The 25,000-nt window shown below is 39.8% G+C and overlaps 3 protein-coding genes across 10 annotated transcripts in view; 1 reads left to right on the top strand and 2 right to left on the bottom strand.

Moving 5' to 3' along the window:
- The window catches only part of LOC138038577 (synaptotagmin-7-like), a 1,702-nt gene extending 308 nt beyond the window's left edge, over positions 1-1,394 (bottom strand). The window contains exons 1-2 of the mRNA XM_068884539.1: positions 1,237-1,394; positions 1-1,117 (exon numbers count right to left, since the gene is read on the bottom strand). The exon at positions 1-1,117 is cut by the window's left edge and continues 308 nt beyond it. Coding sequence (XP_068740640.1) covers positions 218-1,117; positions 1,237-1,239 — 903 coding nt within the window. The 5' untranslated portion in view covers positions 1,240-1,394 and the 3' untranslated portion in view covers positions 1-217. The remainder of the gene's footprint in view (positions 1,118-1,236) is intronic.
- The window catches only part of LOC138038573 (synaptotagmin-4-like), a 59,928-nt gene that overhangs the window by 34,630 nt on the left and 298 nt on the right, over positions 1-25,000 (top strand). For 3 of the 7 annotated variants that reach the window (XM_068884523.1, XM_068884520.1, XM_068884522.1), the window contains 4 exons: positions 3,833-3,914; positions 17,603-18,759; positions 21,020-21,140; positions 23,020-25,000. The exon at positions 23,020-25,000 is cut by the window's right edge and continues 298 nt beyond it. In XM_068884523.1, coding sequence (XP_068740624.1) covers positions 17,764-18,759; positions 21,020-21,140; positions 23,020-23,336 — 1,434 coding nt within the window. In that variant the 5' untranslated portion in view covers positions 3,833-3,914; positions 17,603-17,763 and the 3' untranslated portion in view covers positions 23,337-25,000. Of the gene's footprint in view, positions 1-1,737; positions 2,664-3,832; positions 3,915-12,027; positions 12,221-12,318; positions 15,853-17,602; positions 18,760-21,019; positions 21,141-23,019 lie in introns of those variants that run through there. The other 4 variants (XM_068884524.1, XM_068884525.1, XM_068884519.1 and 1 more) reach the window with 4 other exon arrangements.
- Positions 4,644-11,905, bottom strand: LOC138038571 (uncharacterized). 2 transcript variants are annotated; one of them, XM_068884517.1, is made up of 3 exons: positions 11,205-11,905; positions 9,294-9,492; positions 4,644-7,789 (listed from the first exon to the last, which is right to left on the bottom strand). In XM_068884517.1, the coding sequence occupies exons 2-3, from the start codon at positions 9,334-9,336 to the stop codon at positions 4,812-4,814; spliced, it is 3,021 nt and encodes a 1,006-aa protein (XP_068740618.1). In that variant the 5' UTR covers positions 9,337-9,492; positions 11,205-11,905; the 3' UTR covers positions 4,644-4,811. The 2 variants fall into 2 exon arrangements, with proteins under 2 accessions (XP_068740618.1, XP_068740617.1); XM_068884516.1 differs by having other exon boundaries at positions 9,294-10,373.

Genomic DNA, 25,000 nt, shown 5'->3' on the forward strand with positions numbered 1-25,000 from the left:
AGTGGGGTTTATGAAAAATAGTCTCACCTTCCGCGCAAATCTATTCTTTTCAATTGACTGCCGCCTCAAGGGCTCATTAGCAGTCTCAGTGACTCAATACACCTAATATTAATTTAAAGGAATTTTTTCCTGTTTGCTTTAAAGAACGATAATTTTGCATATTTTGAGTGTACGTCACACCGAGAGCGCGAGAATGTACGAATTGTGAAGATAAATTTTAAAATGACAACGGATTTACCCTCTTGGTTATTTTTTCCAGTCTGTTCGCCCGTAGCTCAGACAAAGGCATGAAGACTTCTCCTATAACATAAACATTATCTTGAACGTGATCAAAATCCAGTACCACAAAATGAACTGTGCATTCTCTAAGCTTGTTGTGAACAAATCCGGGAACTATGAAAGTTTCGTTGAAAGCCGGGTTTGTTGTTCGAGAAACCTTTCTCGTCCACTGCCAAGTCAGCATTTCTGGCAAAATGCGCATTTTCACGCTGCAGTTTGGAGGGCGCAGAAAACTTTCGTCTGGAGTAGAAATTCCCACCACTTGAATCACAGTAACGTGTAACTCTCGGCTTGCTGTGTCATAAAAACATGAAAACTCTAACCGGCATTCTTCTTCGCCGCCTTTCTTCCTGAAGTAATCTTCGGCGCTGGGATTAACCAATCCCTCAGATTTTAATGAGGTGGGCAAACTCATGCGCTTCGCTAACTTGGTCTTTTCCTTACTTCCCGTACCATTTTGGCCGACATCCGGCGAGACTGCATCTTCCACTTCCTCGCCAACTTCTTCAATGGTGGAAATCGAACTGACTTCGTATGGCTTAGTCACTCGAAATCGTTGCTTGTCATCCCAATCCAGACCCCCTGTAATCTCGGGATATGCTTCCCCCGAAGACTTCGCCAATGTATAGACATTTGGTTGTACTTGAACAGGCCGCGTTTGAGAGATAAGAAAAGATTCGGGAGTCGTCGAGTAATAGTCAATTTTCGGCCGACCATCGGATTTTAGGCTGTAAGACTTTGAGCGTCGGGAGTAACACAAAAATCCAAACCCAACTACAATTGCTCCCGCTACGAATCCAAGGACTGCGCCGAGAATCACACCAAGAGCATTCGAATCCTGAAAAAAAAAAGCTTTATATTATTTAGGTCACTTATTTTTTCAGATATTTAAACTCGCATATGAACAATCTTTTATCATAATTTCCTCTTAAAACTCGCAAATGAACACTCTTTTACCATAATTTCCACTTATGAAGTCATGTTTCTTCTTCTTCTTTTACGCACCCAACGTTCAGCATCATTGAAAGAGGAAAATTCCGTCGCTAAACTTCAACGTGTCGTATGTTGCTATGACCCGAAGATTTCGCGGGGTCGACAAGTTTTTGAATTTAAATGAAGGTAATCAATGCTAATCTTTGTTCCAGTCAGTCATCTACCGCAAACTTGCTTGCTCGTGCGTAACATCTGCTTATTGTTATGCTAAATATACCCATGCACTTGAAGTCCCTTTTGCGTCGTTTTGCGTCAGAAACAAATATACCCTTTTCCCCCTAAATTTAACCACAAGTCACCCAAAAAAATCTTTGTTGTTTTCGACGTGTTAGTATCGCTTTTAGGGATAATGAAGTTAGGAAAAAAAATAAAAGTTGCACTAATTAGAACACTCGACAAGTTTTCACTTTTTGTTGACTTTGCATTAATCCTCCATTTACTTATCATTTACTTGGAATGTCATGTTTGATTTGCCCGTGTTGCTTAATCAGTATTTTATGAGAAGTACATTACAATTATCATTCCTTGTCACTTTTTTCTGTGTATACAACAGAGCAAAAGTTGAAAGGAACAGATAAGAACTTTTCCTTTGATAAAAATTGACGGAAACGTCCCTTGTTTTATTTCTTTCGTTCCCTTATTGCCCAGGGCCCAGTTGTTTAAAGCCCGGCCGATTAACACAAATCCGCGGTTTAAGTATAAACCCGTAGGCTTGAATCTTGCCCGTCAAAAAAGTAAATAAGCCTTAAACTTGTAATTTTATGCTGAATGAAAGCAAACGTCTTGTCAATTTTGGAGGTAAAAATTATGGCAGAAACTTTTTCTTATATATATATATATCTTGCAAAAAATAGACTAGTGCAATAATATTCAAGTTTTCCGTATTCGTGAATTTGCTCAATCAGATCTTGAACAACTATTCCCGAGTGTGACTTGACTTACCTTCACATAAGACATTTCAATGTGATGAGATGTTAAATTATAATCAGCGCGATTCTTTTTAATTTATCTCTTGCTTGCAAATTGTCGAGGCAGGTTTGCGGTTATTCTGCAGAATATTATGATTACAGGCATTCCTTTGAGGCAGGGTTCGTGAGCTTAATTGACCCACAACAGGTTTAACTATTTGGCAACTCTGTCAAACACCAATACGTTTCGACAGCGAACCAATATCGTTACATTTCCCGTTTGGACAGTGATATATGACTATATCAAAACCGGGATGCTAGAGTTACCACTAACCTTTGCCTGCTTCGAACAACTAGACCGAGCTACTGTTTATGTTTCTAAGGGTGCGTTCGATTGACCCTATTTCGGAATAAGAATACGTGGAGTTGTGATTTAAAACGGTATGTCTGGCGTTTTCAAGCAACAAGGATAATAAGGGATTTGTAAGTTTTAAAAATAGCATTTTAGCAGGTGTTTAACAGTTCTAATGTGAATCTCCGTAAAACGAAGGGTTTTTAATTCTATTCCATGTATTTATATTCGTATTTATATTAGTAAATCGAACGCACCCTAAACAATATCTGCGATGTCTTTTTGTTATTTGATTTGTGTACATTGCCACCGAAAACGTTGAAAGATGTCCTTTGAGAATAAGAGCAAAAACTGTCATCCTGCATGATTACGCAATAGCTTTAGCTTTCCCTGATTTCAGATCCGACTAACCACTGCGCATTTGCTATTCTGGGTGCTTCGTCAATTAATTTTTACCCGAAATTTATATTAAGCTAAGTATTGTGTTCCTTTTTTTTGTAAAAAATAAAGGTGCTTAGTAAATAATGATATAAATCGCCAAATGCGAGGATACTGTAAAAAGAAGCCGGCGACTTATTTATCATTACTATAATTATTGTTATTTTTTTGTCAATGTGTAAGCGCCTGTCTAAAAATGAATACTATGAGCCGTTTTTACTTCCAAACCGTAAATGAAGGTCGCCAAATTTAGCATTCTTTGAGCTAAAAATATGATAGACAACTGACACTCGATGCGTCCTAGAAAGTTTCAGTAGAGAGCTTATATTAGTCACGTTCAAATTATACTTCGTGTTACTGTATTAAGATTAGAGAGAGATTAGAGAGATTTAGCATTGTGTTAACTTGAAACGGGAAACAGGAGGCAACTGTTTGAAAATAACTTGAAAATCAAATAGCACCGGTCTAAGTCTCTTTAGATAAGTTGCCCGATTTCTGTAGATAGCATACAAGAAATGAACCAAAATGAAACAAGTACGTAGATCTCTTTTGGCAAATCTCTGCAAAATTTCAGTCAGATGCGTGCCGTACACTCGCGATCCTAAGCGTTCTCTCTGTTGTGATTGTGGTGTCTTTTCCAAGTTTTTCATTTTATTCCTCTGTCGTTCGCTGGAACTCGGCCTCAACCTTCGAGAGTCACCCCGTTAAAAAAAATTACTTATTAAAGTAATTTAAAACATATATGTAGTTTTGTATGATCTTCATACATCCTCCATCTATTCCGCGACTTTTGTCAGTTTGCTTTCCGAAATATTGTTTTCTACTGTTAATCATTTTCTGCTCCACTCTTCATTTTTCTTAGGACCAAGATGCACTTATTGTTTACCATAAATACTGGGCTGTATCAAGCTAACGACACAAAGCCGATGACGTTTTAGCAAAGTGTAAGTTGTCATAGAACTGTAAATGTCGATGTAATCCTCCTTTTCACAGCGATTAGTCCAAATACTACCACCGACGGAGTCGTTGCTAAGAATAGGCTTGGTTGTACTGTTCTACCGACTATCCGCAGAATGCCGGCAGAAGATTAATATATTTGGTCGAGAGTAGTCCGGTCACTCCCAAAACGTTTTGACTCAAAAGATAAACTTTGAGTGATTACCTTGCGTCTTTAGCAAAATGAGAGATGGGTGGCGGCTACTTAACGAATGCTTTAAAGAATTCAAGGGCGATAAGACTCTAACTTTGGCGCTCTTTTAGTATTGACAATCATTCTATTGTGACATATTGGAATAAGTAATGCTCTTAAGGGACTTTCTCGTATTGTTTTAGCGATAAGGCCAGCTTTTGTTATTATCCTCTCGCAATTCCCATTAGGAGAACTGCACTTCCATTAATAGTTTGTTTTTCTGCCTGGATCCCGACACAATGGACTGGCGCCAAAACTATTTGCTCAAAACTCCGCGGCGAGCTATCTCCGGTTCGCTATCAAGGGTGCATGGGTCAGAATCTTAAATCAACGATCGAAATTGGATCAGTCGTAATGGAGAGGAATTCAGGGAAAGCAAGCCAGAAAATCACAGAAATGGTCGGTGAAGGGTGTAATTAATAATTTCTGGGGGGAAAAAGGCATTTGTCTTTTCGTATTAGAAATGAAGATGGACAAAGCGCACTTTTAAAATTGCATTGAATTTTATTGTTTAATTTAGTGTGTGTTAATATTTAGTTACTTTATTCCAGGGTGGTTCGTGGTAGGATTTGCGTTAATCCCGGATAAAGTGCTTTCAACATCAAAACGGTTGTCATGGTAATGAGCTAGCTTAGTCGACTCTGCAATCGGCTCAAGTTCGCGCGCTCATCGTCTCAGCGTCAGGTAGCTGAAGTGCACAAGTTCGTTTAATCTTGTCACGTGATTTGAGCTCTGCAAGAGGTACTTCGAGTTTGCCAAGAACTCTCTCTTGTTCTTCGATGCAAACTACGCTGAACTTAAGCACGCCTTGATCTAAATCTGCTGGCTTTACTCCAGAAATGATGAAATAATCTTTGAACACCAGCTGCTCCCCTGTAATGTTGAGCTTTTTAGTCCTCCGCCATGTCGTGAACTTTGGGGTTAAGCAGAACTTTACATAAATACTGTGAACTGGAGAGATTAGTCTCTCTGATACGTTCTCAAGACCCAAAACACCTACATAAAGCAAAGGTATTGAATTCTCGATCGCTTTGTAAAATACTGAAAAGTTCAGATTTCCAGCTAAACTTTGTCTTCCGTGCTCAATCTCAATCTTTCCCATATTGTTGCGTTTGAGAATACAAGGACCTTCCTTTTCTTTTCGTTTTTCTTCCTTGTGTCGTGTTAACGCGTTTAGGAGCGTGCTCATCATGGCTGCGTCTTTCCCAACTTTGAGGATACGACCATCAAAGAGCGAGTTGGGGTTTTTAAGTTGTCCATCAATCTCTCCGTCTATAGTATTTGAGTCCACATCCACTTTTTCTCTTTCAGGAAGCCTCGATTGCGTTATATCGTCGTTCTGATGAAATGACGAACGATTGTTGTTACCGTCAAGACCCAACATAGTTTTCGACAGTTTTGTCGCTGCAGTTGTCTTTTTAACACGCATGCGCGGATTCAGCGTTGAACCCCCTTCATTCTGATCCGATGATTTATAACCAAGGAAACTTTCGCCATCGGATTGCACTGCAACACTTAACGTTACACTGGAGGTTCCTGTGATACTCTCATTAAGGGATGCAAAGCAGCTAGCGCCTCTGGTTTCTTCCAAGTTCGACTCTGCATCTCTCTCTTTGGTCTCCCTGTAATTACCAAGAGGTTGTTTTGGAGGCATCCTGGAGTCCCTGTCGACACTTTTTACTTGTGAAGCCACTGAGGCCAGACGTAAGTTGATCTTGCTCTGATTAGCGTGCAATTGGTTGGAAGGCGCAAGACCGAAAGAACTTGCCCCGCGCATGGCCTCTTCAGTTGTGCAATTTCCGAAAGAACTTGCTCCTCTAATTCTATACCCTTCGTCATTGTCTTCTTGAGCATCGCGTTGTCGAGGAATAGAACAATCGATGTTAACTTCTTGAAATGTGTGCGAATCTATCGATACCTTCTCGCCAAGTACACTTGCTCCGCGTAATTCTAAATTCGCATTTATTGCTGTTTCGCAAGTTTGAACAGCTTTCGTTGCGGACTCCAATTTTTCTGCTTTCTGACAATGAAATCTACAAGAGGGACCATGAATGCATAAATTACTCGAGGCCCGAACCTGATTAAAATTACTCAATCGTCCACCTCTCGCAAGACGCTCAGTTCTTATTGAACTGTATCGTTGATGTTCGCTTCTTATTGAATCAGTGCTATCCTCAATTGCAGTATTTTCCGCTAAAGAATCAGTACACGCAAATAATTTGTCAGCGGTAGTTTCACCCTGACAATGCGCGGTGCATCTCTTTGTGCATATACATATCGAGCTTGGTGCTCGCACGATTTCCAAACAACTCGCTCTACCTCCACGGTGCAATGAAGATTTTGTTTGCGCAAACTGCGACCGACCATCTTCTGAAATAAGCTCCAAGCTCTTTAACAGCTGCAGACTTTCATGTAAAGGCGCACGTATTCGTCTAGGTCCAGAAACGCCCACCTTTCTTCCAAGATGTTCTTCTCTTTCAAGATCGGATTCTTCCAGCAAGGGCTGAACGCAGTCGTTATCGTTTGTTTTACGGGACGCTTCAACATCACTCAACCATTGTTCTAGGTCCTCGCGCCGCAGAGGGCATTGGCGTCTCTCTTGCAGTCTTGTCTCTGGACCCGATACAAGAGCTGATGGTGTGTTCAACCTTAAATTGTCAAGATTTTCTATATCGCCTCTCTGTGCTATATGACCCCAAGTGAGTCTTTCTCTAATGATTCTGTCCTCATTATCAGATGTGATTTCTTTTGAAGCGTTTTCACCATGAATGGAGCAGTTACAAGCGTTCACACATAAGCAACTTGGTGCGCGTGCAAACTCCAGTACACTTGAACGACCACCTACATGAACGCCACGGTCGATTGTCGGCGTTACAAATAGAGAACGCGTTCTCTGAAAAGTTAGCGGATCTTCATTGTATTGTGATACCGCCTTATCAAGTGTTTGTGTATCGCTTTCGACAAGAGGAAATTCTTCTAAACTATCAGCCTCAAAATTATCCAAAGAATTCGCCGATCCAATTCCACTAGAGGTTGAAGGAATTCGCTGAGCAGCATTGTCTTCAGCAGTATTACATTCGTCGTAAAATATGACAGAAGAATTTTTTTGCTCCTTTGAGTTATTTTGCCTCCCGCCTTTGCTTTCTTTTGGTATGCACAAAGAAATGCTTTTTCGTGTGGAGTCCGCATTTCTTGTCGAAGGAATAGGACTTTCACCTCTGTCTGTCATTTCCGGTCTGCATTCATTGACAGCGCATGTCCGTCCGTGTAGCCCAACGACATTGCCAACGAGTCCGCTGACTGGTTGGTATTGCGGTAGATCGTGATATTCCTTTTTCACCGCATCCACAATGTCATTGTTTTCTTGCTGAAGAACCGAGCATGGGTCTTTAGCAATCTTTTGCGGTACGTTATGAAAGCGTATTGTTCGACGACCATATTTTTGTTCGAATTGTCTTTTAATCTTGCTATCTGGCATTGTCTTTGTTTTACACAGCGGTGTTGCGTTGGAAAATAAAAACCCACCCAACATTAACATCAGCAAGGCAGCAATGGCGGCAGGAAAAAGAAATGGCGAGATCTCCGCTTGGTCTTCCTGTGCTGTGACTTCACTTTCCTTTGGCGTCTGATCTGCAAGAATTTTTTAACAAATAGCTATCATTAGTATTTTCATTCTATCAATTCAGACGCTTCCTCCTTGTTCTGCAAAACTAATCGTAACATCGATAAGCTACTGCGAGATAACCGTTTTTTTCCAAGGAGCTTTTTTCCCCTCTAAGCTACTGAATTCAGTAGACGATAAAAATGAGTGGGTCCTCAAAGAATATATTCCAAGAATCTAACATTCTGTTGTATTCAACAAATGAGCCCCTATGTAATTAAGCCCCTGTAAACATGAGAGCTTATAATTCGATTTACGAGGTGGAATCCAAAGGGGGAAAAAACCCCTTCGAATTAAAGCCCGTGGGGTGCTTATGTGTTTAATAGCGAAAGCGCCAGGGGAAGGAAGGGCATTCATTCAAATTTTAAAAACGTCGAAACTACGAATGGACCAAGAAATGGTATGGTGTTTAGACTGTGCCCGCCAGAGAAACGTAATCTCTTTTGCTGTTGTAACGTTATCAGGAATATTTAGAAAACCCAAAGCTTGTCATGTGCACATTGAAGAATTGCATTACAACTTGAATCCGAACGAGTTTTACGCCCACTTGATTGTGTTACGAGTAAATCAATTTTTTTCTAAGCAACAAGCCTCTGGAAAACACGCATGGCTTTTTTTCTTGAATTTAATGCCTTCACTTTGCCATAAGTGTGGGGTTTTTTTCGGTCAGCTGTTGGGCAATTGTCTCACTTCTTTGATTCAATGTATTTCTCTGTTTCAATGACTTCAAAGACCATTCAAGAGTCGCCTCCAAAATGGGAAATTATGCTTATCTCCACCTGTGAGACCACCTGCTATTGTACAGACAAAAGCAGTAAACGTTTGAAAACAAAATTTTTGTTTTATAATTTACTTTTTGTTGTTACAATCATTTGGGTTGTTTTTGTAATAATGGAAAGAATAGGAAATCTCCAATATGATTAAGCTATTTTGTTAAAGGAAAATATCTCTGTTTTCCTACAAATCTACTCAGTAATGGGGTGGAATTTACGCCCACTGCATAACCCATTGAAGCATGGAGGGCGTAACTGTAACCAAAGAAAATTAAGAAAACTAAATTTTTCTGAGCTACTTAATTCGAGAAGTTTCTTTAAACCATGACAATCAAATTTTGTTGTAAACAACCTCCCGTTTCCGTTTTGCTGAACGAACGTGTGAATCGAAGATCATAGAGAAGCAAAATGTGGAAATTAATTCCGAGTGGAATCACTGACCACGCGCCAAGTACATAAAATCGACGAAGTTCACATTTTGTATTTTCCTGTATATTGTATGTGTTATATATAAGACAATATCAACGTGCCCGTGGAAATATATTGAAAGTGTCAGAGGAAAAGGAAACGAGGATAGTAAAACAAAATGCTACCTTGTTTATCTTTTGCAAACGCATGTCAGCTGTCTCATAGCCATTGTGTTCATCGCCTTAATGTTTACCGTGGATTACCATTAAAAAAAAATTCAAATTGGACTTACTCAATATCTTCTGTGATGTTCCATTTGACCATGCAATTTCCATAATCTATATGGAAAACCTCGTTTAACTCTTGCTGGCTTCATTCAGCATCCACTTCAGTTGACTTTTTTCCGGTCTGAGTCACGTGTTTTTTCGAGTACTTTTTTGTAACCAAGGTAACCGAGTGCCATAATCAACTTGAACTAAGCAACCTTTCCTCTGCAAAGATAATCTTCCCGCCGCCATTATCGTAAAATTAAGACACCGTAAAGCAAAAGTTTTTTCAACTTTTCTTATCAAAGCAATCCATTCTAAAACTACCATTTCACAGTGCGCGCGAAAAGTAGAACTTCCCACCTGCATTAAAATTTGTTATTTTATTGCGCACAATTCTCAGGCAAAATGGAGCAATCTGATTGGCTGGTTTTCGGTCCGCATTTTACAGTACGGACTATTGCCATGGAAACGGTCCGTTTTCCGTATTTCTCCTCTCTCCCAGGAAATTCAAGTAAAGCGAAACACAAAAAGTCTTTTAAAAGCAGAAATAGAATTTTCATCACAACAGTACAATTGTAGCAAGCGGAATTAAGTTTTAAACGTAAATAAATGGCGTCTAAGTAATTATTCTTTTGTCTTTATGCTAATCACCTTCACTAGCCTCGTTCGCACAAACGTCAAAAGAATCTTTGTTCCAAAGTGAGGCTAGTAAGGATGATTAGCACAAAGACAAACGAATAATTTCTTGGCCGCCATTTATGGATACGGTCTATATAATAAACAACTTATCAACCTCACTTGCTCGGAACCGTACTGGAGATTATTAACCCTTGGTCGTTTTTTGTACGGACCTTGGGCCAATATTCCCCAGTACGTCCCTCGCGCGCGTACGTTTGTTAAAGCCCGAGCAATCTATGATGTAACATTGTCAATGTCCGTGTTCTAAACAACGGGCCCTCCCCACCCTCATCATAAGTTGTGTAAAAGAAATGCGCATGGGTAGAATAAAATGAGCACTTGGAGCGAAGATTGCTAAGTGTCGTTAAATCAGTTTACTCCACTGGAGTCCTAGTTGAATCTGGAGGTATCCTACAGTCAATTTTCTGCGAATAAAGAGAAAAGTTGATTTAATCATCATTTTAGTTTACTATCCTCAGCATTCAAAACATGATTATGAATCTCTCTCGTGTTTACTGCATGTGTCCTTGTGTATTTGCTTTAAATATTGTTATATTATAAAGACGTAAAGTAATTGTATTTTCGTCATTGTCGTTGGCATCCGCAATGTAATTAAGTTTTTCGTTTGTCTCACGATATGTTAGTTCGCGACGTTACGATGGAGACGAAGCGATTTAGCAGTATGTGCTGAATTTAATGAGGCGGATCACGAATCTTGTCTTTATTGCTATCATGATCGTGATCGTTATCGTTATCGTTATCGTCATCGTCATCGTCATCGTCATCGTCATCGTTATTGTTATTTATTCACTAATATAGATAACTAAAACCATTTCTACTTTCTAACAAATGAAAGAACAAACGAAAGTGACTGACTAAGATTCTATTCTTATGATGTAATAACTTGAAAGTTCAGTAAACTTTTCGTTAGCTTTTAAGATTGCGTGAAGCCAACCTTGATTGCTTAACTTAGGGGTGAGTACCATTCGATAACTACTATTCACATTCGTGCAACAGAAGAGAAACAATATGGCTCCCCGGAAGATGCAAAAATCGTTCGCGTAGAGAAATGTTCTTAAGGAAAGTTAGTTATTCGACTTGTTCGGTATCGGTAATAAAAGCATTCAATTTCGATAACAGTGGTTTATGATACTGCGCATATTTATCTCCTCGGTAGAGAAGTGTCAAAATTAGCGATACATGTAATTCCTTTTTACGCATAATGCTTGCGTTTTTTTGAGTAATGTATGCCTTACCTTTTCCTCTGATCGTGGCGTGGATTTTGGAAATATTTAGCGGTATGTGCTGAATTTAATGAGGCGGATCACGAATCTTATCTTTATTGCTATCGTGATCGTGATCGTTATCGTCATCGTCATCGTCATCGTCATTGTCATCGTTATTGTTATTCACTACTATGGATAACTAAAACCATTTCTACTTTCTAACAAATGAATGAACAAATGAAAGTGACTGACTAAGATTCTATTCTTATGATGTAATAACTCGAAAGTTGAGTAAATTTTTCGTTGGCTTTTAAGATTTTGTGAAGCAAAGCGAACCTTGACAGCTACTAACAGGGTGCTGTTGTAGAGTTAACACAGCGGAACATGATGGTGTTAGATTTCTGTCTAATCTCTGTCATATACCTTTATGACAATTTTATTGCTTTTATGGAATTCTGGGAATTAGATTTTGAAACTGAAGAGCTAAAGTGTTCGAAAGGTCTGGTTGCCTCTTCGTGCGACGAACAAAGCAACTGTCCTTGTTGGTTCAAGATCTCAGTTATGAACGTTACTTGGCAACGAAAGGAAAGCCGGAGAAATTCAGGCGGCTTAAACGAGATTTGAAGCCATGACTTCATTGCTCTACCAAGTGAACTATCAAGCCGTAGCTATATAACGGATGTGGATACGACGAGCCGACTTCATATGTTCATATGAAAGACATTAATTTGAACTGCGGTAAATAGCAGCCAGGTTCAAGATTAATTAGACATCAACGAAATTTAAAGCCTGCAAAAAATCATGCTTCTGAACGGGAATCGAACTCATGACCTCTGCGATTGTTAACGTTTTCACGCTTTTTCTTGTCCGTTCCTCGTTTACACTCGCGCGCTCAACAAAACGGCGGGACCCGCTGCTGCAAACAGGTGACCTTGATGACGTCACTGCTTGTGGAAAGCAAACCTCTGCATAGCGTTCATCAGTCGCCATGTTAAAATGGCGTCAGTCTCTAGATTCTTCAAGCATGACGCTACCAACATTTAGAGGTAAGAGACGCTTCATTTGACACGCGAAAAATAAATTCGAGAAGTCTTCAACAGACTCCAGGAACTTTTGAATGTAGGATGATTTTGAAATAGGACAACAGCATTGTGACACTCTTCAACAAAGAACTTTATTTTATAATACGTGGGAGTGAATTCAAATTTTAATTTTCACTCGAGTTTTGATCAAAATTTACGTAAAATTCGATAGCCGGTTTTCCAGGTTTGTCTTTACGTGGATGACTGATTGTCCACAAATTAATTTGCGTCTATAAGGTATTTCCATCTATTGTTTCTAAGGAGGCTTTTGTTCCCACAATCGCAAAAGTCAAGTGTAAACATGTACTTAAATCTTGACTAGAATGTATTTGCCAGGCAAGGCACTATTCTAAATTATCCCAAGACAACCATTTTTTTCCTTTAAATTTTCGGGATTTTTGCCAGTTTATCGTATTCAATTTACGACAAAGCGTTAAGTAAAAAGGTCAAAGATTAATTAATAGGACGGAGTGACAACAGGAAAACTGCGATCATTTCCTCAACTTGTGGCTGTCCCACCTCTTCTATTCGAAATTTTTGTACACAGATTTGTGTCATATATTGTATCGACTGGTTGTTAGTTTTACTCGCAAGTAAATATTGCTTTTTGTGCATTGTGATTGGTTAACTTAGACGTGAGTACCATTCGATAAGTACTATTTACATTCGTGCAACAGAAGAGAAACAATATGGCTCCCCGGAAGATGCAAAAATCGTTCGCGTAGAGTAATGTTCTTAAGGAAAGTTAGTTATTCGACTTGTTCGGTGTCGGTAATAAAAGCATTCAATTTCGATAACAGTGGTTTATGCTACTGCGCATATTTATCTCCTCGGTAGAGAAGTGTCAAAATTAGCGATACATGTAATTCCTTTTTACGCATAATTCTTGCGTTTGTTGGAGTAATGTCAGGGGCACCCAACGACCAATTTGTTGTAAAATGTATTATTATACCCCAGTTAATGAAAATAAATGTCATTAAGGCATTTTCAGGTGTTTTTCAGTGTTGCTGGGAAAAGATTATCTGTTCCTTTTTCCCAGCAAGACACACGAGAAATCTCCCAGCCAGCTAGATAAAATTGGTTGGTTTCCCAGCCAGCTGATCAAATTTATTTCCCAGCCAGGAATTCCGCGCGCTTTCAAATCCCTCGATCCGAAACGACCGAATAAAAGCGACAAAACCGGGACAAAACAGGTTTTTTCCGCATGCGCAATCACTCTGACCAGCCGTCGTATGTTTGTGACTACTCTCTGGGAGAGGGAAGGGGTCCTTTTTTTTTTTTTTTTTTTTTTTTTTTAGTCGTCCTCAGTCTTCAGAGTTTCTACAGCCAGCTCGGGTTGAAATGCTAGAAAAAGTCAGTAATTCCCAGGCAAAACCTCTACCAATAACAAAATTTCCCAGCCAGCTAATCGAAACACCTGTATTTTTGCCAGCCAGCAAGATTCCTCTGGGGAACAGATAATGTGAGGAACAGATTCGTTGGGTGCCCCTGTAATGTATGTCTTACCTTTTCCTCTGATCATGGCGTGGATTTTGGAAGTATTGAGAAAGTTTTCGTAGCAGTGAGGCCCTTTGCTGATTTGGGCATTTAAATGCAGAATAAGAATTTCTTCAAGACTGATCCAGGGCCTTTTAGCATTGATTCCTTTACTCGGTAATTAAAACAATCCGAGCTTAGTTCCAGCCCAAGGTTTCAAACATTGCTTCATTTCTGGCACAACTTCAATTTCGAAAAAATGCACGCGTCTTTTAGCCTGAGCGCATTTTATTGTGCGCATCTGAAGATGACGCTCCTCTGTCCAAACAGTTGTGGTGCTTACTCGGGGTTTCCGAGAGAAACGTCTGAGGTTAAATCTTAGCTTGGTTTCTTTTTAGCGTTCAGTCACAAATCCCACTCATGTAAAGCGCATGCGTGACGTGGTTGTTCAATGGCTGAATTATCTTTTAGAGCGCATACGCGAAGTTTAAGCCAACGTGCATACGTGGCATTGAACGAAAATGACGACCTCTTTCCATTTTCCGTGGTTCGAACTATCTATATACTTTCGAATCCAGTTAAAATAGGATAATTCCAGCACGAATATGGCATAATACGCTCAAACAAATGCACACACCGCTCGCGATAGACCCACTCTAAAGGATGTCGAGAGTTTTCGGAACGGGTTGGTCCACAAACTTTACAGGGGCACCCAACGAGAATATAGTTCAAAACCACTTAAACATAGCATTGTTAAACGTATTTTAGTATTTAAACAGTCGATATAAGCATATTTTTATCCCCTAGAAATTTTTCATCTGTTCGGATTTCCTAGCTGAAAGTCTAGTGATCCGAAAATTATAGGGATCAAAAGTTAGCTTTTCGAAAATTTCAGCCAGAAAAAAGCCTTCCGAAAATTCTAGGTGACCTTTTTAGGGTAAAAATCCGTCAAAATTGGGCAATTATACCATTTTTTAGATGTTCGTAAATCCTAGGACAGGCAGGCAAGCAAGAAATTTTACAACAAATGTTCCGAAAATTCTAGATCTCAAATCGTCTTAGCTTCCGAACAGATATTTCCGAAAATTGACGTTGGGCGCCCTTGACTTTACTGGAGATCACTTTACGAGCGAACACTTAAGAGTGAACCTAACGAGAATCATTGTTATCCGTCTGACCTAAATAATAAACAATAATCCAGCCGACATCTCTACTGCCTTTTTTTTTTCTTTGTTTTTCATTTTACTATTCAAGAAAGGAAAAGCCCGAGTTCACGCAGACATGCGTCTAGTTATACAGTATTTGCTCGACTGTATGCAAGGGAGAGACTAAAATTTTTGCACTTGCAACTTCTTGAAATGAAATATTTTATTGAGCTATATTCTTTTTTTGCTATCTCGTTTCTCCCTTTTTAAAAGTCCCTCGATATCTGCAGCTGACAGGCAAGAAATTTCCTAAAATCAAACAACTTTCTTTTATTTTTGACAAAACGCAAATTTCTAAACGCTTCTTCGTTTGGAAAGAAACCACTGCCCTAACGAACAGCCGCATTGAATCGGGGGTTAAAATGGCGAAACGAACCACTAAGGCAGCATATTTTTCCCTCCCATATAGCGGGAAGAGGAAATCAAGACCCACTACAGTTTCAAATGACATTGTTACATTTTGAGCCGTGCGATACAAAGGGTTTCCTCTCTGGTGAATCTTGTGTTTGTCCTTCCTTAAGGTCCGGTCCACCTGTGTAAACTGCCACAAATATAGAGCCCAAAAATCATAACAATAAACGTCCACGTCGGTTTTCATATGCAAATCACGGAACGGTTTTATATTCAACTAAGCTAACACGGGACAAGAAGAGCGAAATTTTCGTGGGTCAAGCAGATGCCACTAAATTTCAAAATTTACCAATCTCTGAGGTGATAGCCGAGCTTAAACTTGGAGCAAGTGAAAGAGATCTTGCGTTAAGAGCAAGCCTTCGTTGTGCCTTAATTGTGATAATGGACAAGTTCGAAGTCCACTTTTATAAAGGTTTATAATGGCGCCAAGTTATCCCATTCTACAACATCATTACAAGCCGTTCATAGGGGAAAATAACATCAAAAAGAAACGAGGAAAACGCGGTAAGCGATTTCCTTTATCCTTACATGAATCACCTTTAATGTTACTTCCATTTTTTAACAAATTATAACTGTTCAGCTGCTCACTTTTTAGCGGCTTGTTTCATCGCCTTCTCGAGACAATTGTCGTCCGATTTGAGAAATGCTAATGAGGTAAGGGTGGGAGAAAATTGATATTTTTTCCCAACAATGAGAGACGAACTGTAGTTCGGCGACAAGTGATAAGCTATCCGTAGCCAAGAGATTTAACATTTTTCTTACAAATGGATTTCGGGCTAAGAATAATTAAGATCGTAACAATGCCGATGTAAACACAACCTGTTCGTCGTTTGTTATTTGTCGATTGAGCGTCGATTATCAACAAAAAATCACGGAAACATCAAATTACTTTGACTAAATTTCTGCAATACGGATATCGCTTCTTTCACTGAATCGTACGTTCTTATAATTGTAAGCTTTTCCTTTTTGTGCCCTTTTAAGTTTTTACGAACACTGCCGGCTTGCCGTCGATCCTGTTTATTGATGCCAGAAAAATCGAATATTTTGTTAACATCAGGATATAACTTTAAGTAGCAAACTTAACCACATTGGAATCGTTTTATTAATGTTATGTTCTCGATGGGTCAGTTTGTTGTTGCACAAGGTTCTAATAATTATTCCACTTAGAGTGACCTTTTGTCTTTAGATAGCTATAGTTAATTATGCTGGTTTGAATGAAAACCTCACAGTCCTTTTCATGCATGGCCAAAAATAGTTTATCGGTAAAAATCATCGAAGTAAAGGATTGCAAAGCAATTGAGATCTAATGGAAATTTTATGAAATCATTTTCACTGATTTGAATAACTTTCCTAGTATATATCACACAAGTTGAATAAGTAGCCAAGTTTATCGAAGCGAAAAGGGAAGCCATTTTGTTTTCCTCCATCTGGTACTCGGAAGACCTTCGACAGCAATGACCGGGACCAGGTTGCTGACCAGTGGTTTGCTGCGGGTTCTCAGTCTCGCGGGCTCAGAAAACCTAGTTGTGGTCATTGTTATTTAAGGTTTTTCTTACTACTCGCCTTTGAGCTATTGTAGCCAATCAGAATGCGCGGAAAGCACGTATCAGAGTTAGAAGAGGGGACTATGCCAAAAGTAGTGATTGTCCTTAAGTCACATTTGACAGAGTAGCCGCCGGAGTATTTTACAGGAAGCTTTGAGTTTGAACCGCAACTGAACAGAAATCGTCTCGTGCCGCACGTGCCGCATGCATTTTAGTGCATTTCTTTGACGTTCTCCCCAAAGGAACGTGAATTGTCCAAATTTTACGTTTTGACGAAAACGTGAGCACATGGCAATTTTCAGTTCATTTTCTATCCTTACTTTAAAACCCTTCGTACCAATCCCGTTATATGATAGTTCGCTCGAATTTTACATTGTCGCAAGATGGCGTTAACTTATATTTTGGATGGAAATTTCCGTCGACGTTGCCCATGTCCTTATTTCATTGCCATCGGTATCATGAGTAGGACAATTCAGGTCACCTTACACCAAGTCAATAGCCTAGCTCCCACAAGCCTCCTCTTTGGCTCGATTTCTCTTCGGAGAAATCCGAACTTTTGCCGACGGTATGGTCAGAATCGAAAAATACATCTCTTGGACCCAGACATCGTGCGATGGCCGATGGTTGCATGTTTAAATATATTCAAAACAGAAAATGCACTTTGCAAATGCTGTCATCAATCTCACTTCACCTCTACTTTGTGCTTGCAGATTTCGATCCACAAAGAAAACCTTCATCCAATTTTCTGACACGTCTTGCGTTCAACAACAGTGGATTAGTGTGCTTAGTTGGAATTTTAATATTTCCCATTTTACTGGGAATTGCAGTCGGCTATGGGTTTGTGATACTCGGCGTCGGTGCATACAAGAAAATGACCACAGAAAGGACCAAATTAAACGCCGCCAAAGAAGCGCAGAAAATTCAAGTGGTCCTCGGCGACAAAGTAGTTGACTCTTCGTTTCCAAAAACTGTCTCTCTAAACGTTCAAGAAAGTAAAAATCGCAGTTTTTCTGGTACACCTCCTGCAAGGTACTACTACCATCGGCTGTGTACTTTTTCCAACGAACTTGTTAACGGTGAAGTTAAGAAAAACTTTGATGAGAGTTCTATATCGGAGGATGACGTTGATAACCGGTCACGTGACAAATTAACCACCGGTGCCAGGGATAATGTGGAATCTGACTCCAGCACGCATGCGTCACTCGAGGACAATTTGGATAAGACCGAGGACGAGGGTGATAAAGAACTGGAGAGTGTGCAAGGTGAAACGGGAGATTCAGTTACTTCTTGTGAAGATAATAGCCCTGTGAAAAATAACAAGCCAAGTAAACAAAACTTTCCAGACAAAAAGCGCTTGGATTTGCCTGAGAAGAGTTCGAAGGAGATTGATCTCAAAGAGATTACCTCGATAAAAGAGGACAAGGTTTCGTCGCCAGACAACACAGATGGAAATCGAGGAAGGATTCGATTTGCGTTGCATTACAACGTCGCGAAAACTGAACTTCAAGTGAACATTATAAAAGCGATCAATCTTCCAATTACAGACAATAAGCAAGGAATTAACTCAATGGTGAAACTTTCCCTGCTTCCACAGCAATTCTGCTGGCAGAGGACAAAAACCGTCGATGGAACTCCTGATCCTATTTTCAACGAGACTTTCGTCGTTTCGGGCTTTTCAAAGGACAGACTCAAAGAGTATGAGTTGAAGTTTAGAGTGGTGAACTTTCAGGACACTTTTAAAGAGCGTTTTGGTGATGACGTCATAGGCGAGATTCTCTTCCCATTATCGGAGCTAAAATTGATGGACAACAGTGCCTCGTTTTCGATCACCAAGTGGTTATACCTTAAACCTCCAATTCCATTTGGGGTATGTGTGTTTCAGTGATCAGTAAACACTGGAGATTTCAATAGGAAACTTAAACAACGACAACGGTGACGGCAACGAGGACTTCATCTCACAATATAAATTCGCGTTATTGTAATCACTTCGTGACTATTTCAATCTTTTTAATAGGACAAGGGTGTGATGGTTCCTCTAAAATTACACTAGTCGGGACGGCGCTTAATTTATGGGAGAAAATGAAATTTTATCCTCAAGCGCTGACGTCCTTCATAAAACCTCAAATTTGGCTATTTCACGTTGTTGGTTTGCAGACGACAGCAAAGAAATGGACAAAAGTGAAAAACGCACGTGCAGGGCGTGCAAAGCTATTGTTTTTTCCCACTAAATATGCAAATTTGTGAAGTTCACGTTGCCGTCGCCGTTGTCGTTGCTTGAGATTTGAAATCTGTGAAATTAAAGCAACAGGATGTCTCAGAAGGGCAAGATGAAACTTTCTGCAAAGTTTAAAAAAATTCTGTCAAGCAGATTCAGAGCCACCTTAATTCTGTGATCTTTTAAAGATGGCTCTGAATCCACCAGACAGAATTTTTTTAAACTTTTCCGAAAGTTTGATCGTGGCCTTCTAATCACTTTTCAGTAATAAAAAAGGATTGTCACCGAGTTCGTTTTTCAGATATGAGCAACTAAATCCAAAATATGTTTTTGCTGGGCTTTCTTGTTTCCAAGGTATCTTATTACATCACAATAATGATCATATCTTGTTTAGAAATAATCTGTGTTTCATATGGTACCATAACATTGCTGTTACGTGATACAGTGTTGTCGCGTCACTCGATCTAAAGGGAGTGTCTTCTAAGTGTTGAAACCCTTTCGAGCCTCCTTGAGGAGAAAAAGATAATCGTGCTGCACATGCGGCACGAATTTTGATTCATTTCTTTGCCCATCCTTTCCCGCTTTTGTATTTGTAATTTTATTCAAACATTCCTTCGTTGTTTTAAGTAACTATTTTCACGTTTCGCTTGATGTGTTTCCCAGTTTCCGGTCGATGAATTTAACTAAATTTCGTGACAAAGCCTCCTTTAGAGGATGGGTGGGTTATAATTGCGAATACTTAAGATAATGCAGTTATATTTTGAAGCGGCGTTTTTGTTGCTGTATTGTTTTAAAAAGATTTAGTCCTTAATCGGGGGAGCTAACTAGAAAACCAATAGGTCATTTCCGAGTTCATGGTTCCTGTCTGTCTCCTCTTCAAAGCGAGTCTAAGTACGAAGTGTTTGTGATGTAAATTAGTTCTACTTTAAATAAGAATGAAAACTTATTTCCATAAGAAAAACTTTGCGCTTAGACTCGCTTTGCAATCATCTGCACAAAAAGATTGTATAGACGTTTTTGCAGATACGGCGGCCATTTTGATTTCTATTGTTTCAAATAGTACAACTTGTACTCGTTCTCGACGTCGTGCTCTACTCTACGGGTCGATTATTAAAACATAGTTTAGACAATGTTTAACAAAACCGCGTTCTAAGCCATTTTCAATATTGCCAACAATCATATCTAAATATTGTCTGCTGCTGATGGTAACAAGAAGGTTTGCATTCCAGACTAGACAGCAATTTATCTACTTAAAATACACCGCTTATAAACAGATTTGGAGGTCCACTGATTGTCTTAAGCCGCGACCTAAGTTAGACTTTGTTTTAATAACTGGCCCTACTTGTTTATGTAAACGTATAATACGAGTTCCATTCTGCGGAAAACCACACTAATTCTCTTGCAAAATATCAGCATTTTAAGCTGTTTTTCAGGCTTTCAAACTCCCCAAATTATTTACCTAACACTTAAGGATTGTTAGTATATGATTATTACAGCTTCAAACTAAAAGAAACAGTTCTAAATCAAATGCAATTTCCTTTTGACAAACTCGTACTTACCTCTACGACTTCGATGTGAAGTCGTCGCAGACCAACTTGCCGGGACGAGTTGAGCACGCCAGGTTGCGCAGTTCCCGTACGTGTTGGACTTTACCTTTGAATGTTAGTTCCAAATTCTTACATCTCCCTAAACTTCCAATATTTTTCGTGAAAGCCATATACCTGCACATATTACTTGGTGTAAATCATTTGCCCTCTAATATTTTTCACGAAAAAATTTTCCAATATTTTTCGTGAAAGCCATATCCCTGCACATATTACTTGGTGTAAATCATTTGCTCTCTAAGTACAGCAATAACTATCCGCGGAAGCAAGGCTATCACTGGTTAATTAATAAGCGTTTTATTTTCCAGGCGGAGGCAGGTGATCTTGGGGAGTTGTGTGTTTCTTTGTGTTTTCGACCAATCAGTGGGCGTCTTATTATAACTGTCACTAAGATTCGTGGGCTTCCAAAAGCAACCGCTGACCGCACAGGTATGTTTTCATAATGATAGCTCTCGTTTTCCTGTTTCATAAATCCTAACTTGCGAGATCAAATGGTTTAATCGTTTCCGACTGCTACCGAGTTTTGGTAGCGTGTTGTTGAGAGAAGTCGCCTTTTACCAATGTGTCCAGAGATCCATTTCTGGACTAAACATCCAGCGCCCAGTTGGGCTTACAATTTTCGTAGCTATTTTGTTCTGGGACGATTTTGTTACACTAGATTTGTTTTCACACCCCCTCCAAGGCAAAAATTTTGTGATGTGATCATGAGTTTAGTCATACGAGTTTTAGCGTCCAAGTGTTCCCGATTCATTGATACGTTGCGTTTTACTTCCGCTTTTGCTGTGAGGCGCTGCGGCGATAAAGAGCTTCCTTTCTGCTTCCCTGCTATTTATTTCCTCTATGCATGCATAGTTTTTGTCCGATTTAAAAATTCCATCTTTCTTTACATGGGTCGTCCATGTGCTCAGGTTCCTGATCTTCTAGGGTTGTCGGCTTGTGAGGTACATTGGTTTGAAGACCTTCTTGTAAAGTGGTCAAGCCACTAAATCTTCTTTCCATCAATGTGCTCTAAAACACATTTGGCTTCAACCATAGAGAATGTCTCCATTCCTTCGATTCTGTCCCTTCGGGTAATGCTTCCCCAAAGCACTTCATTTTCGAATGGGATGATCTTCTAATGAGACGCTTGGTTGTGGCCTATCTTTTACTCGGCTAACAAACAATGGGCATAAATTAAACATTTAAGAAACGGTCCAGATAAGAACGATAGCAACAACGGCAACGAACATGTTGGAATTCAATTGGTATGCAAAAAGGTGATAACTTTTCTATTGTCTGTACTTACTTCTGATTGGCTTAAACAGCAAAAGTTAACAAAACTTCATAAAGCAGTATTATATTCATCCTTACTTTCCAACCATCTTCCATCTTTCATCTGGTCTCAGTTTAAATGAATTCCACAGAAATCGTATGTGGGGAACATGTAAAATTGTAAACGTTTCTTGGCTTTTGTTTTCAACTCTTGTGATTGGTCAAAATCTTTTAACACAAAAAAAACACTCTTTCAAAGTGGGCTGTAAATGAATTTTATTGCGTTAACGGCTTTCCTGTAGGTTTATGCATTCTCTGTGTAAAAATGATAACATTCCTATGTGGGGAAAGCCCCGTTGCCGCATAACAAAGGAAATTGCTATCCACCTTACACGGATCATTACTGAACACTGCACGCGTCGTCTTCAGGGTTGGTGAGAGCAATCGCCTCCCACCAGTGTGGCCTGGGTGCGATTCCCAGACTCGGCGTCATATGTGGGTTGAGTTTGTTGGTTTTCTTCCCTGCACCGAGAGGTTTTTTTTTCTCTGGGTACTCCGGTTTTCCCCTCTCCTCAAAAACCAAAATTTGATTTGATTTGCGTTTATTTGTTGATTTCAGTTTACATTGTCCCAAATTAGTGCTCCAGCGCTAGAGCGACTAGACGCTTAAATAAAGTTCCTTTCCTTTGCTTATGAATTTTGTGATGTTTCAGTGTCGGAAGTATCTTCATGGGTTTTATTTCTCCTTGATATGCTAGTCTAGAATTTGCCCAAGACCAATTGTCCACACTTACACCCTTTACAAAATGCATATAAAATTACTTCTAATTAGTGTCTAATTGCAATGAAATGCACGTGTGTATGGAAGTTATTAAGCTCCGTTTTCAACGGTTATCTAGGTAAGATATACATTTATTTGGATGTGAGATCGTTACGTTAACCGATCTTAATATTATCGCAAAATGACAAGTTTTAAAAAAAGTGATTGAAAGTAGTCAATCCGTTAAAAGAGTACACAGTTGTTAAAAAGTACATTTCTTTGTTCGGTTTACTTCAGACCCCTACGTGAAGCTTGCCTTGTACTGCGACGGATTGCGCATGTCCAAAGCTAATACGCGCGTCAAACGTCGTAGCCTCAATCCCGTGTACAATGAGAAGTTCAATTTCAATGTGTCTGCTGACCAGATATCTATGACCACCGTAGTGCTCAAGATTGTCAATCACTCGGAGATCAACGTTGGCGGGGGAAGCCTGGGGTCTGTTATTCTTGGATATGATTCGCTTGGCTCTGGCCAGGAGCAGTGGAAGTCAATGATTGAGTCGCCGAGTAGACATATTGAAAAGTGGCATAAGCTACACAAAGATATTTGTTGACTTGCATTCTGCAATGGCAGGAAGTGATGACTGATAACGAACAACATCACGTGTGAAGTTTGTTACGTCCAGACTGAAAATAAACGTTTTAGAGGTCCGTTGTCTTTAAACGCCGCTATGTCCGTAGTTCTAGGAGAAGACCTCCAGGGCCTTTCGGGAATCGTCTCATTTTGCAGTGTTGACTGTTTAACGAACTCTCTATGACTGCACAAAGGTTTAAATCATGCTTGGATGGGCGCTGCATTGAGGGCCTGTTTTTGGGCACAAATAACCGACAAGTTCACCAAGGACGAAGTGCTGGGATCCCGATTAAATATTTCAAACAAAGTTTTGCTTCTAGTCGGGAGCTCCTGCATGCGCGGCGGTTACTAAGCGACCGAATCCTCACGTGATGTGACAGTCGAGTCACTGTCAGCAAATACATCATGGGGCATGCAGTTTCGTCCAAGGTTGTGGACTGTGGTTGGATCATAGTGAGTTTCGACCCATGGAAGAGGTGTCTTTTCCCGTACAAAGCAAAAAGAAGAGACTTCTGCTAGCATGAAAGTTTTAGTGTGAATGAATGAAGAAAAAACACTTCCTTATCGCGTGAAACACAAAAGAACTGAAAACAAAATGAATTGATTCTCGGCGGATCGGATCAGGATTTTGCGATCAGCCTTTCACCTAATAACCTGTCTTCGAGAGCGTTCTCTCATATTCTGTAGTCTTTTGCAGTCTGTGCTTCGTCCTTGTCATGATTTTATTCGGCAATTTTAACCGCATAGGGTATATCTGAAAGCGGCAAGGGCGTAATTGTCACGGTACGACGCTCTGGCGCAGTGACTGTCGTTTTCAACGTCCATGGATCCTGATGGTTTCACCCAATACACACAAAGCGCAACCACCTAAACCAATGATGCCCGGTGAACGCTCACTAAATTACGCAGGATCATCCGCGTGCAAGTGTGGAGGAATGGTATTGTAGTTGTTAGCGCGCCGGACTCCGAAACCAGGGTCGTCACCGTGTAGTATCCTTGAACAAGAATCTCTCTTCGTCCAGGTGTATAAATGGGTACTGGAGACATTTGAGAGTAACGTTGCAATGGATTATTATGCTGTCCAAGTTGGAAGTCAGAGCAATACCATCAGTCGTGGCCGCGGTAGAGAGTGCAAAAGATATCATCATGTCATGCAAACCCAAAGCGCAAATTTGCTGTCGAGATTCAGAAAAGGAATATCGGTTCTATTTTCTTTTACTACTGTATTTATTCATACAGGATGAAATGGCAAAATTCAAACGTCGATGTAGCTACCATAGTCACAACAGTGCAGTGCAATGCAAAGTACCTCTGCTCTTTCACTGATAACCGGACTTCTTTTCTAATTTAAATCAAAATATAAAGATAGGTACGATTTTTTGGGAATGAGCATACTCAAACCATTAATGAGTCCATCATGTAAGTACTACATGAAGGACACAATCACTAAATCAAGTATGTCGCCCTAAGTCATGATATAGTAGACCGTATTCATAAATGGTGGCCAATAAATTATTTATTCATTTATTATTGCCTTTTCTGTCCGACTAGTTGGGTGATACTAAAACAATTAGACCCTTCGCCCTCAAGGGCCACGGATCAGTAGCCCATTCGGTTTCACCTCATGGGCTATTGACCCGTAGC

The sequence above is a fragment of the Montipora capricornis genome, chromosome 2, assembly GCF_036669925.1.
Source record: "Montipora capricornis isolate CH-2021 chromosome 2, ASM3666992v2, whole genome shotgun sequence".
Classification (NCBI taxonomy): Eukaryota; Metazoa; Cnidaria; class Anthozoa; order Scleractinia; family Acroporidae; genus Montipora; species Montipora capricornis.